The sequence below is a fragment of the Anastrepha obliqua genome, chromosome 6 (genome assembly GCF_027943255.1).
Source record: "Anastrepha obliqua isolate idAnaObli1 chromosome 6, idAnaObli1_1.0, whole genome shotgun sequence".
Lineage (NCBI taxonomy): Eukaryota > Metazoa > Arthropoda > Insecta > Diptera > Tephritidae > Anastrepha > Anastrepha obliqua.
In genome coordinates, this window is record NC_072897.1 from 50,770,512 (window position 1) to 50,783,406 (window position 12,895).

The 12,895-nt window shown below is 38.4% G+C and overlaps 2 protein-coding genes across 2 annotated transcripts in view; one reads left to right on the top strand and one right to left on the bottom strand.

Annotated features, from left to right (window-relative positions):
* The first annotated feature begins 3,132 nt into the window (after positions 1-3,132).
* Positions 3,133-5,800, top strand: LOC129250517 (uncharacterized). The gene is made up of 2 exons (XM_054890138.1): positions 3,133-4,930; positions 5,280-5,800. The coding sequence occupies exons 1-2, from the start codon at positions 3,133-3,135 to the stop codon at positions 5,798-5,800; spliced, it is 2,319 nt and encodes a 772-aa protein (XP_054746113.1).
* Positions 5,801-5,831: 31 nt separating this feature from the next.
* Positions 5,832-12,895, bottom strand: part of LOC129250518 (glutamate receptor ionotropic, kainate 2) — a 201,193-nt gene continuing 194,129 nt past the window's right edge. The window contains exons 8-9 of the mRNA XM_054890139.1: positions 8,218-8,301; positions 5,832-5,840 (exon numbers count right to left, since the gene is read on the bottom strand). Of these exons, the coding sequence (XP_054746114.1) occupies positions 5,832-5,840; positions 8,218-8,301 (93 nt within the window). The remainder of the gene's footprint in view (positions 5,841-8,217; positions 8,302-12,895) is intronic.

A 12,895-nucleotide genomic window follows, 5' to 3' on the forward strand; every position in this document is an offset into this window, starting at 1 on the left:
TTTAATTAATGATCTTGTTTACTTTATTGCGGCATGGCCCAATTTATATCGCGAAAGCCACCTGACAAAATGCGCTTTCAGCACACATAACAGATTAGTGATACGTGAAAAATATGTCACCGTCAGTTGAGTAATAGAAATTGTGTTTTATGAACGGTGTGTTGAGCCAGCTGCTAAATGAAATAATTATTTTTAAATTTTATGCAGAGGTACTTTTTAAATAATTTTTCACACTTCACTATAATAATAAAAATAAAAATTTGTTTCATAATCAACACTTTGGTGATCACTAAACAATTCATCAATTGTTGTGTTCGCTGAATACGCTAAAAGTTTTGAATTTTTACTCGACATTTGAATTAGTAGGCTTTGACATTGCATTCTTATTCAGTGTGCATTTTTTTCTCGATATTTGAATTGGTAGGCTATGGCATTGCATTTTTATTCAGTTTCAGCTGTCTTATGCGTTTAATAGTACAAAAGTAATAAGTTAGTGAAAAAATGAGTTCAAAATCATCATCAGGCATTCCGAAAAAAAGATTACGTTCTGAGCAAAAAATATTTCTTGTGGGTGAATGTGAAAGTGTTATTTTGGGGGCCAAGTTGCCATCAATGAAACAGGTGCTCCAATTATTGTTTTACAAAATGAGGCACGAAAACTTGACTTTTGAAAGCAGTATGAAATACACGATTGGTGCCACGATTGAATTTTGGAAAAAAAGCTGAAATTCTGAAAATGCAGGAAGATAAAGACTTTCTTTTGCTCCAAAGAAATAGAGGACGTCCAGGTAGTATATATGGGGCCGATACTGTACTCACAAGAAAAGAAAAACGCAAAGAGCAACGAATGGAAGAAGAAAGAAAGCGCGTTGAAAAGCATTTAGTTCATAGTAAGTTTATTAAAGTTAAGCTTTACTGGTTCTTTTTTTTTTAATATTTGATCCCATTTGAAGCTAATTATCCTCTTGAAGTCTCTGATGCCGAGGATGCTGAAAAGGATATTTCAGCTGGCGAAGAAAATGCAGAAAAAGATATGAATGAAGGCGAAGATACAGACGGAAGTAACATTAATTTACTACCGAAAAAGGCAAATCGAGGAAAAATTAATTTTATTGATGATAGAATGCTTGCATGCATGGACAAATGTAACCTCTCAACAAGAGATGCCATGCATTTGGTGAGTGCAACGGTTGTTGCCTTCATAAATACCATGCAAAGTGTTAATGGAACGCCGTCAATAAAAATGGAAGATTTAATTCTTAATCGAACAACATTACATTCGATGAGGAGAGATTATCGTCGCAGACAAGCTCAAGAGATTATTAATGGATTCAATGTAATGGTTTTACTGAATATGTTTATAAGATTTTGGATTCTTGACCTTTCTTTTTACTTGTTTGTAGATTCCCGACGTTTTTGTCCTTCACTGGGATGGCAAGCTGCTTGCAGAAATCCGAGGCACAGAAAAGAAAGATAGATTGTCTCTCGTTATCACAGGAGAAAATATGGAAAAACTGCTGGGGATACCAAAAATTGAAAGTTCAACGGGAGATGCAATAGCTGCAGAAATACATAATTTTTTGTGCAAGTAGAAGCTCGATGATTTAGTGGAAATTGTATCATTTGATACAATAGCTGCTAATACGGGAGTTAATAATGGAGCAGCGTTCTTGCTTCAAAAAAGGTTGGGCCGAAATCTACTTTTCTTTCCCTGTCGTCACCATGTTAGTGAGTTGCTAGTCAAAGCAGTGTTCGAACTAAATTTTGGCAAATCATCAGCACCGGAAGTTCCTTTATTCAATCGTTTCTCTAACAGCTGGAAAAACATTAATTCTAAGTCATTCAAAAGTGGAATATCGGAAAATGAAGTTCGGAAAGTCTTTACAATAGCTGAAGTGGAAATATTTAAGAATTTTTGCCTAACTACATTAAATAGTCACCACACTCGTGCCGATTATAAAGAATTACTACAATTATCGTTGCTCTTTGTTGGGGAAGACGTACCAAATTTTTCACAAGTACGGTCACCTGGTGCAACATCACACGCAAGGTTTATGTCGAAGTGCCTATATTGCTACAAAATGTTTCTGTTTCGCGAGCAATTCGTGTTAACGACTTCAGAGAGAAAGAGTCTAAGAAGCGTTTGTATTTTTTTAACCTGCATCTACGTTCCATATTGGTTTCGTTGTGTGGATCCAATAGCTGCTCCACAAAATGACGTTAAGCTCATTCAAGATGTTATTGTATGTTTCGATAAGAATGTATCCAATGCGTTTTTACATAAAATTAAAAATCATTTATGGTATTTGTCGGAAGAGGCGGTTGGCCTTTCATTTTTTGATGATCAAATTCCTTCACATATTAAGCGAAAAATGGTGGAAGCAATTACTAGCGATAACCAGAAGGAAGATGCTGTTCCAAAGAGAGTTGTTGCAACAATGTCAGAAATAACGCTTTACGGCAGCAAGAATATAAATGATTTTATTTCATCAAGAACTAAAACATTCTTTACCCGCTTAGGAATTGAAACAAGTTTTTTGGAATCAGATCCTTCAACATGGTAAGAAAGTGAAGACTATATAGCGGGAAAACGAATTTGTCAGCATTTGTCTGTAGTTAATGACGCTGCAGAGAGAGCCTTGAAATTGATCACAGACTACAATAGATCGCTTATTTATAATGAAGAAGACAAACAGTACTTACTGCAAGTTGTTGAGCACTACAGACAATTGTATCCGTCTTACGCCAAAACATGTCTCATTAAATAGACAATCTAATTCTATAATTAAAATTTTATTAAATTAAAATAAATTATATAAATAAAGTTAAATTATATATATATTAAGTATATACATGTGACAAATGGCAACCCTGCGACAAGGAGCAGAAGTCACATGAGTGAACAAGCGAATAGTCAGTAGTTGTGAAGCAGTCGTAAAGCGAAGACGTTCATTTTGACATAAATACAAATACTGTAAACTATAAATTTTATAATTACTGTTTCTTCATTTTTACCTAAATACAAATACTATAAACTACAAATTTGACAATTACTTATTGTTCATTTTTACATGGGGGCTCAACCTCTGAACGAAATACTAAGAAGAAGTCGAAGCATGAGAATGTTCGAGAATGCCTATATGTAGATCAAGCAAAAAGAAGTGTAAAGCAGGAACAGAAGTTCAGTTAGAAGTCGAAGAGAAAAAAGTAGAACCGAAACCGGTAGAAGTTCAGTTGGAAGTTGAAAAAAGTGGGAAGCCGCAAGCAACAAAAAAGAGTCAAGAAGAAGGGGAAGAAGACGATTCGAAGCTAAAGTCAGCAGCAAAAATTTCAGTGGAAGTTGAGAAAATTAAATTAAAGTTGATAGAGTCTGAAGATTTTAACGTGAACAATATGCAGTCAACATCAAGTGTATGCAGTAATTCGGCAAATTCAGTTGAATTTCTCGAAATGTTAAGAATTCTAGAAGCCAATAGGAGCGTAACAGTCGAACAATTTGCAAAAATTATACCAGATTATGACGGTATAACAGTTCCAATCAGAACATGGCTGGAGAATTTCAACGAAAATGCGTCTGCGTACGATTTAACGGAAAAACAGAAGTATGTGAATGCAAGAAATAAGATGAGAGGAACAGCCAAATTGTTCCTCGAAACGGTCAGCGTCTCAAACTACGAAGCTTTACGTGAAGCACTAGTCGAAGAGTTTGACGTGATACTTAGCAGTGCCGACGTTCATCAGAAGTTGATACAACGGAAAAAGAGAAATGAAGAGAATTTTCACGAGTACGTACTTCAAATGAGGAAGCTAGCAGCGCTAGGAACGGTGGAAGATGAATCAGTCATTCGATATATCGTGGATGGTCTAAAGGTACGTGACGACTTGAAATACCCTTTATATAGCGCCAAAACTTTTAAAGAGCTGCGAGATCGTTTCGAAGTTATACAGCAGATGAGCGGTAATCAAATCAACAACCTGGTAGAGCAAAAACAAAACTACGCGAAGCCAGCGCAGAAGGGCAGAGACGTCGGCAGCGAACTGCGTGGAGTTTCGAAACAACATTGTTTCAACTGCGGGTCAACTTCACACGCACGGTCACAATGCGAAGCAGAGAGAAAATGTTTCAAGTGCAATGGTAGTGGGCACATTGCAAAAAATTGTGACAAATCGAACGGGAAGAGGACAGTAAGCATAATAACGAATGACAAGAGAAACAAGAGAATGCAGATCAACAACAAATATTTTTCATGTCTGATTGATACTGGCGTGTATGATACTGTGTATGAGAAACATTTTAGCAATTTGGAATTGAGTAAAAGTTCGGCGAAATTGTATGGTTTGGGAAATGTAACAACTACGGTTAAAGGTGCACTCAAAGCAGAAGTTTTGGTGGATAAGATAAAATCCGATCATACATTCCTTGTTATAGCTGACAGCAATATAAGTTCCGAGGTGATTGTGGGCTACGATTTCATTCAGCAATTCCAATTGGAATTTAATTCCGATGGGTATTTTTTTTCTGAAAAAATTGATCAGAAGCACGATGGGACATTTCAGTGTGTATACAATGTTGTAGAATCGGGGCACGAAATTGACGTTGCACCACAGTACAGAGAAGTTGTAATGAAATTAATCAATAATTATAAACCGGTTGCTAACCCTGCTGTACACCCTATTCAATTAAGAATTGTTACAAAGGGAAATCTACTAAACTTTAATGAGAGTCCAACTCGAATGTCTGGAGCAGAGCGTGGCGTTGTTAAAAAGCAAATTGAGGAATGGTTAGAAAAGGGTATAGTGCGTGAATCCACTGCAAATATAGCTAGCAAAGTCGTAGCCAAAAGTTCACGGCATTCGTTACGAAAGGGGGTTTATATGAATTTACTAGGGCACCATTTGGTTTCTGCAACTCACCTGCGGTGTTCGTTCGGTACGTTATGTATATTTTTCAACAGCTTATAAACGAGGGAATAATGGAAATGTATGTAGACGACATAGTAGTTTTTGGTCGAACAAGCGATGAATGCCTTACAAATGTGCGAAAAGTGTTGCAAACAGCAGAACCTTACGGCTTGCAATTAAATGGGCTAAGTGTAAGTTCTTAAGAGATAAAATAAGCTTCTTGGGGCACGAAATTCAGAATGGCAACATATGGCCAGGTAAAGATAAAATAAAAGCTGTTAAAAATTTTCCTATGCCGAAAAATATTAGAGGAGTTCAAGCGTTTTTAGGATTAACTGGATATTTTAGAAAGTTTATCCAAAATTATGCAACTAAAGCTAGGCCACTAACGCAGTTATTGAAAAAAGATGCAGCATTTGTAATGGGTGTCACAGAACAGCAAGCAGTACAGAAGTTGAAGGCAGCACTTACTCAAGACCCCGTTTTAAAGATTTTCAAACAAAACGGAAAAACTCAACTTCATGTCGATGCATCAAAGCATGGCTTTGGGGCAACATTGGTGCAGCAGCATGAGAGCAAGTGGCATCCGGTGTTTTACTGGAGCCGAAAGACGTCACCACAAGAAGAAAAATATCTAGCGACGAAACGTCTTCGTCATTATTTGATGGGTATACGGTTCGACCTAATAACAGATTGCGCAGCGTTTAAACAGACAGCTGCCAAAAAAGATGTGCCACGTGAAGTAGTTCAGTGGCTCATGTACTTACAAGATTTTGATTTTAATATTGAGCATCGTTCAGCAGATAGAATGGAACACGTAGATAACTTAAGCCGCTATCCGGTTATTGTAATCGAGTCACACATAAAAGCAAAGCGCAGCAAAATGATGAACATCTGAAGGCAGTAACTGCAGTTCTCGAACAGAAACCTTACGCTGACTATGTTTTGAAAAACGGAGTTTTATTTAAACAATTAAAGGGCCTAGAACTGCTCGTTGTACCACGAAGTATGGAAAAGGAAATTATAAGAAATGTTCATAACTTCGGCCATTTCAGCACACAAAAAACGATGCACGTAATTCAACAAGATTATTTTATACCGCATCTCGAAAAAAAGGTAACGCAGCATATTTCGAATTGTATTGAGTGCATAGTACATAATCGAAAGTTGGGAAAGCAAGAGGACTTCCTGCATTGTATTGACAAGGGTGACTCTCCACTATCCATATTGACCATTTGGGAATTTTAGATCCTACGGCGAAGAATTATAAGTATATTTTTGCGATTGTTGATGGATTTTCGAAATTTGTTTGGATATTTCCGACCAAGTCAACGGACGCAGAGGAAGCAGTAAAGCATTTAAAAACATGGACTACAACATTTGGGAATCCGCAACGAATTGTGAGCGACAGAGGATCAGCTTTTTTATCAAATTTGTTTAAAGATTTCTGCAAGGAAAATAAAATCGAGCATATTGCAATAACAACGGGTGTCCCGAGAGGCAACGAACAAATTGAACGCGTCAATAGGGTTATACTTTCTATGTTGGCAAAATTGTCAGCTAATAATTCAGCCAAATGGTATAATTATACAGCGATGGTGCAAAAAGCGATTAACGCACATGTTCATACAACAACCAAATTTACACCTTACGAAATTATGTTTGATGTAAAAATGAGAAACGAAATGTCTGCCGATATAATTAAGTTGCTCCAAGATGAAATGTTGGTCGCATTCCAAGGGGATCGCAACAAACTAAGAGAGGAGGCTCGAATCAATATCCAAGCCGCTCAAGAAGTGTATAAACGAAATTTCGACAGAAGGCGTAAAAGTAGTCAGGGATATCAAAAGGCGGATTTGGTGGCGATAAAAGTAACACAGTTTTCAGATAAAAAGTTGGGGAACAAGTTCATCGGGCCTTATAGCGTGGTCAAAGATAAAGGTAATGGGCGGTACGAGGTAGAAAAAGCAGCCGATTTCGTTGGGCCGCACCTTACTTATACCAGCGTCGACAATATGAAGCTTTGGTCATCTGGGACAGATGACGAACAGGATGACCGAATGTGACAAATGGCAACCCTGCGACAAGGAGCAGAAGTCACATGAGTGAACAAGCGAATAGTCAGTAGTTGTGAAGCAGTTGTAAAGCGAAGACGTTCATTTTGACATAAATACAAATACTGTACACTATAAATTTTATAATTACTGTTTCTTCATTTTTACCTAAATACAAATACTATAAACTACAAATTTGACAATTACTTATTGTTCATTTTTACATACATATTAAATTAAATTAAATTATATAAATTGGAAACAAAAAAAAATTTTGTAAAAATTGTGATTTTTTGAAATTGTCCATACTTTGGGATCAAATGGGCACGGCATCATCGGATCGGGTTAAAAAATTACACCATTTTTCATTTCTCCTAACCTCATGTTTTAAGACCCGAAAATTTATGGATTTCCACAAAAAAAAAGTTACGACCAGTCTAATATAAGTTAAATGAAACACTTTTAATTTTCATTTTTTATTCTCACTTTATTCACACTTCACTCCACTTACACTTACACTGTCTAATTATCCTAAAAACTAACCGCGCTTAAGTGCTTTTTTAGTGACGAGTCTTTCGGCTGTATCATGCGCACGATTCGTTTCGGCAAAATGCGAAACGTCGGCATACAGAAAAAGTACTTAAGCAAGGTGTGGGATAGTCACAGCGGCAATAACCAAAAGTGACTTGACCGATGCTGACGGCCAGCCATCGTCGTACAAACGTACATATATGTATGTATGTATCACACACATGTATGTTTGTCGACTCGAACACCATGCCAGTACCGCTGTGTTAACTTATACATAGTACCACCGTCATCGGCAATCTCTGAAAAATCTCCCGGAGCGAACTATACCAGATAACTTCAAATATATTGAAAAATCGGCCCAAGTGGCAACAGAGTTTTTGCCATCGCTGGTGATGGAAGTGGACGACCGCATCACTGGCAAATGGGACGTGTTGTCAACTCTATACCTGGAAAGGATACCCGCGTTCGCGCAGCTGATACACATACCATGAAGGATATCATTCGGTGCTCAATTATCAAACTCGCAATATTACCTATTTGAAAGTACTTTCAACGGGCCCAGGATGTTTAGTCACTGATTGGGAACACATGCACTTTTGCCAATGGAGAACATATGCATTTCCACGCCATTCCAAGCACTCATTGTTCATTAAGCAGTATTTCCAATATGCATGCCGCCAACACTACAATAACACAGTCCTGCGAGGGTGAGTTTCTAGAATGGCTGTACTTGTTTCTTGTAGTTTTTTATGCGCTGAAAACGAATCTGACCTTCAAAATGCTCCATCACGTCAGGATTTTTGGTAAATGAAGCCTAAAAGGTGAAAAAATTGCCATTTTAGCCATTTTTGATAATTTTTTTTTCAATTTTTGACGAAAGGGTCGCATAGTACAACTCTTTAGCTTTAAAACCCATTTTTTTAAATTATTGTACGATTTTTTAAAAAAAAGTTATGACATTTTGAAATTAACAGTTTCAGTTACGCCAATATACGTTATACCCGCCAAAGCAATGCTGTAAAGGCAATGCCAAATTTTACAGATGGTCAGTAAAGTTCTTACACATAATTATGATGTCATCCAGATAGACCAAACACATTTTCCAGTGGAGTCTCCTCAGCCCATTCTCCCAAAAGGCATCACAGAAAACTTCCACAACCCATCCCCTATGCTGAAGGCTGTCTTCACACGATCGCAATCCTCAATTTTCACCTGCCAGTAACCACTAAATCAAGCGTGGAAAATCATTTCGCACCGAATAAGGTGTCGAAAGAATCATCTATCCGCTATCTATCATGTATCCGATGTCTAAACTACTCACTTTGCTGCATATATTAAATTATCTGATTTGTTTCCTAGCGCTTTGCTAGTGGAACTCGACGTGGAACTTGGCGAATTGGCTTTCCGTCTCCTGTGTCTATTAGATGTTCTTCCAAACTTTCCACAATCACCGCTGAAAATGTACCGGTATTTCTCCAGCAGTTTCTTAGCTTATGTCCTCTATAGCCCTCTTACTTCATGCAAGCAACTCCTTGTACCGGAGCTCAATGGTATCTCCACGTTTTGATACGATAGAGCTTTTGTACCCAAATCTTAGATAAACCCATACATCAGCATGAAATTCGCACCAATTATTACTTCATCCGAGATTTCAGCCATTAAAAATGTGAGCTACTGGCAAAACTCCAATAACGACTTCCCAAACATCCTTTCCCGAAATCGTAGCTTCCTCTCCTGTAGCTGTTTAAAGTTTGTAGCTAATGAATGGTTCCACATTAGGGTTCACCCAGTCTGACCGAATGATAGAGGGTATCCAGAGGAAGCACCTGGGATCGACCGTTTATAGTTCCTCTTACCGTCAAGTTGTTGCTTTGCCGTGCATTTTGGGAGACCGAGACTGTGGGGCAGTTAGTTTTGGAAACTAGTTCTCGCCTCTTAAAGCTTATTTGTTTCAGTTTACCGGCTGCTGTGTATCGGGGGTGCTATTGCCAGTATCAGCGCTTCACTTCCTTTCATCTGAGTTCGTCTACAGTTGGCTGCATTGTATACAGAAATTGCTTGTCATTTATCCGTTCTTACCGCAGTTGTAACACTTTAAGTCCGAGTTTCTGAGTTGCGTAAGGAAAGAACTCTCTTATTATTTTGCTCATGGTTTCTTCCAACGATGTTGGCTCTTCAACTCAAACCCAATGGACTTTGTGCGCTGGCTTGCTCAAGGGAACTGCTGTTTATTGTGTCCACGCACAAGATGCTGTTTCCGAACACGCCTCTTTCGGTGCTCAATATGTTGCTCGTTTCGTGTCCAGATCTCGGGTACTCCTTATAAATAACTGGTACTTCATCTTCTCAACGAAGTTTGCAGATTCTTTCGCATACACCATATGTGCTAAATGCTCCATCTCTGTCGCGCATTCCTACAAGGTCTCATTTGTCCTCTGGCAGCGATTCATCTTTCCATCTGGATCATTTGTTGCCTGTGTTCACTCCTATAACGTCTTTCTATCGCTGCAATCACATTCTCATAATTACCCCCATGGGCTTCTGAAACTGCCTACCTCCTCGGCGGCGGAACCCTTAACTGGAGCCACCAATGCAGAAACTTTGTCTGCAGTACTCCAGTGATTTGTTGTTGCTGTTTCGAACTGGAGCCTAAATGTCGGGAATGGTACAGTGCCGTCGAAAGTGGAGCTTTTACTTTAGGACCACTGGCTGACATATTCGGACGATATAATTGCAGTTCACAGATCCTTTCTGCTCTGGCAGCGATTCATCTTTCCATCTGGATCATTTGTTGCCTGTGTTCACTCCTATAACGTCTTTCTATCGCTGCAATCACATTCTCATAATTACCCCCATGGGCTTCTGAAACTGCCTACCTCCTCGGCGGCGGAACCCTTAACTGGAGCCACCAATGCAGAAACTTTGTCTGCAGTACTCCAGTGATTTGTTGTTGCTGTTTCGAACTGGAGCCTAAATGTCGGGAATGGTACAGTGCCGTCGAAAAGTGGAGCTTTTACTTTAGGACCACTGGCTGACATATTCGGACGATATAATTGCAGTTCACAGATCCTTTCTGCTTCTCCGAAGTTTGTCTCGCCAAGGCGGATTTATATTTTTGTTTTGGTATCTCATGCGCTCAGTATTGCTGCAATTGCCAGTCGATTCGAGAACATTTGCGTTTTGTTAATATACAAAATTAAATAACTACACATATCAGATGGGGGTATATGAAGAGTCATTTTAATATATTTTGTTCTATTTCATTTTCAACATAAAATACAAAAAAATGTCAACTTATTTCATTGTATTGCAAGAAAAATAAAAACATTCAGAGAATTCACGTGCAGCTTATACGAAGAACACACTCGAGCTTGACTTGTTTACAGTAGCACAGAAAACAAACTATGTGACATATCACGCTGAAATTCGCCATGTAAGCTTATAACAGTCCTACCAAAAAACAAAAAAATTATTTTTGCCATATGCCATCCGCGGACCGTTTTATTGATACCGTCTCGTTCATATTTGAGTAGAAGGTATGTATATGTTGTTGATATGTATAAAATATTTCTTTTTTTTTTAATTTGTGTGTTTTTATGTGATTAGTAGTCGCTTGTAAAATAGAATAGTTTTACTTATTTTGGTTTTACATGATTTTGGATGTAACATAATGTATTCTTTTACTGCTGCTGATGTAGACCAGAGGGGTAGGGGATGAAAAACTGGTTTTTGTAACTGCACTTTGATGATTGGTGTTTTTGTTGTAGATAAAGTTGTTATTGACGGATTTTCTTAAGTGATTGGACATGTACAAAAAATTAATTTCTTTGGGCATGAGGTGTTCCTTAAGCCTGCGCTATCTTCGTGAAATGAGTATACGGAATATTAATCATATTGAGGCGCTCTAGCAATAAGTTAGCTAAACACAGTGATCTGTGTGGATATAACTACTATTGTGGCGCTCCTGATTAAGGATAATTTGGAGTGACGATCGCAGTTAACAAAAAAGGCGATCAATGGAATATGTTATTTATATACATGTTGATTACACTAGTTTACACCAATAATGGTCCTCGCCCAAAAAGCGTTTTTTAGACTAATTAGAGGTCGCTGAAACCAAATATGACTTAAATTTTTTTTTCTAAAGAACGGTTTCCGAGATAGTCCCAAAAAACCTGTTTTTTGTGCAATAGTGCAGTTATTACCTACAATCTCGAAAACAGTGCGCCATTTCTTTGAAGTGCTAAAATTTCGAATAGCACACATATAACCAACTTGGCAATATATAATTCGTGTCAATGGAAGTCGTAGTCTTCGCAAAACAGCTGTTGAAAGTAAAAAAAGGAATTTTATGTTTTTTACTAAAATATTAAAGTTTATTTACTTTTTTCTGGAACAAACAAATTTTTTATACCGACATAAGATAGGTTTTCTGAAAGACAATTTTGTCACATACATTTTAAGCCTAAGTTTGTCTGAATCGACGAAAAATTGTAGAAGTTATAACATATTATGTGAACGAAGACAATTTCATCGTCTGTCGTATATACTTTTGATGTATACAATACGGTTTCGAACAAAAGTAAATCATGCCAGCCTGCGTATTGAGTCACGCAAAATAACTGTTTTTAGGCTCACTATAATTAAAAACAGCTTCGATTTCGAATGTCAGCAGTTTCCCAAGCACATCGAGTCAGAAGGCAGAGCCAAGTAATCAGATAGCATTAAACGATTTATGTCGTGAATCTCAACTTATCGAAAGAAAAATCAGAACTCCTAGCTTCACGTCTACAGGAACGCGGTTATTAGGAATCAGGTACTAACGTAGGTTAGGTTAGGTTGGTATGGTTGCCCAGGGAGTGAGCACACTTGGACGAAGAAGGATTCGTCCTTTGTGATAGCATTGTGAAGGAAGTGAGGTGAGGGGAAGGACCGATGAGGTGCAGGGAGAGGGCGCGGAGGGGTGGTGATGGAATGGTTAGGATCGTGCGGATTATGAACGATGACTATGTTTGCGTCAACCGCTTTGTGCTGCTGATGAAACTCATCAGATTTTCAATGTCAGCGCCAGCTATATCAGCTGGCGTGGCAAGGAAGTAAGAGCCAAGATTCCTGAATCTTAGCCCCGCCAGAGCAGGGCAGCTAAGGAGAAGGTGCTGAGATGATTCCACCTCATCCTCCATACATCCAGCACAAAAAGGACTCGAGGTGATTCCAAGTCTCACAGCATGCATTCCTCGCGCATTGTGTCCTGTGAGAGAACCCACTAGATTGGAGAGCTGATATTTTGTCAGCCTCAGAAGCTCGCCCGAGCGTCTTCGGTCCACACGTGGCCAGAAGGATTTCGCGACTTTACACGTTTGTGTATTTGCCCAGCGCTCGCTGAGTTGGCGCGATACCCATCTTTC

What these genes read in the sequence shown, in the direction of transcription:
- LOC129250517 (XM_054890138.1), top strand. Translation starts at nt 3,133, where the DNA reads ATGCCTATATGTAGATCAAGCAAAAAGAAGTGTAAAGCAGGAACAGAA. An exon ending in TCACCTGCGGTGTTCGTTCG is followed by an intron (nt 4,931 to 5,279) that starts GTACGTTATGTA and finishes ATGCAACTAAAG; the next exon opens with CTAGGCCACTAACGCAGTTA.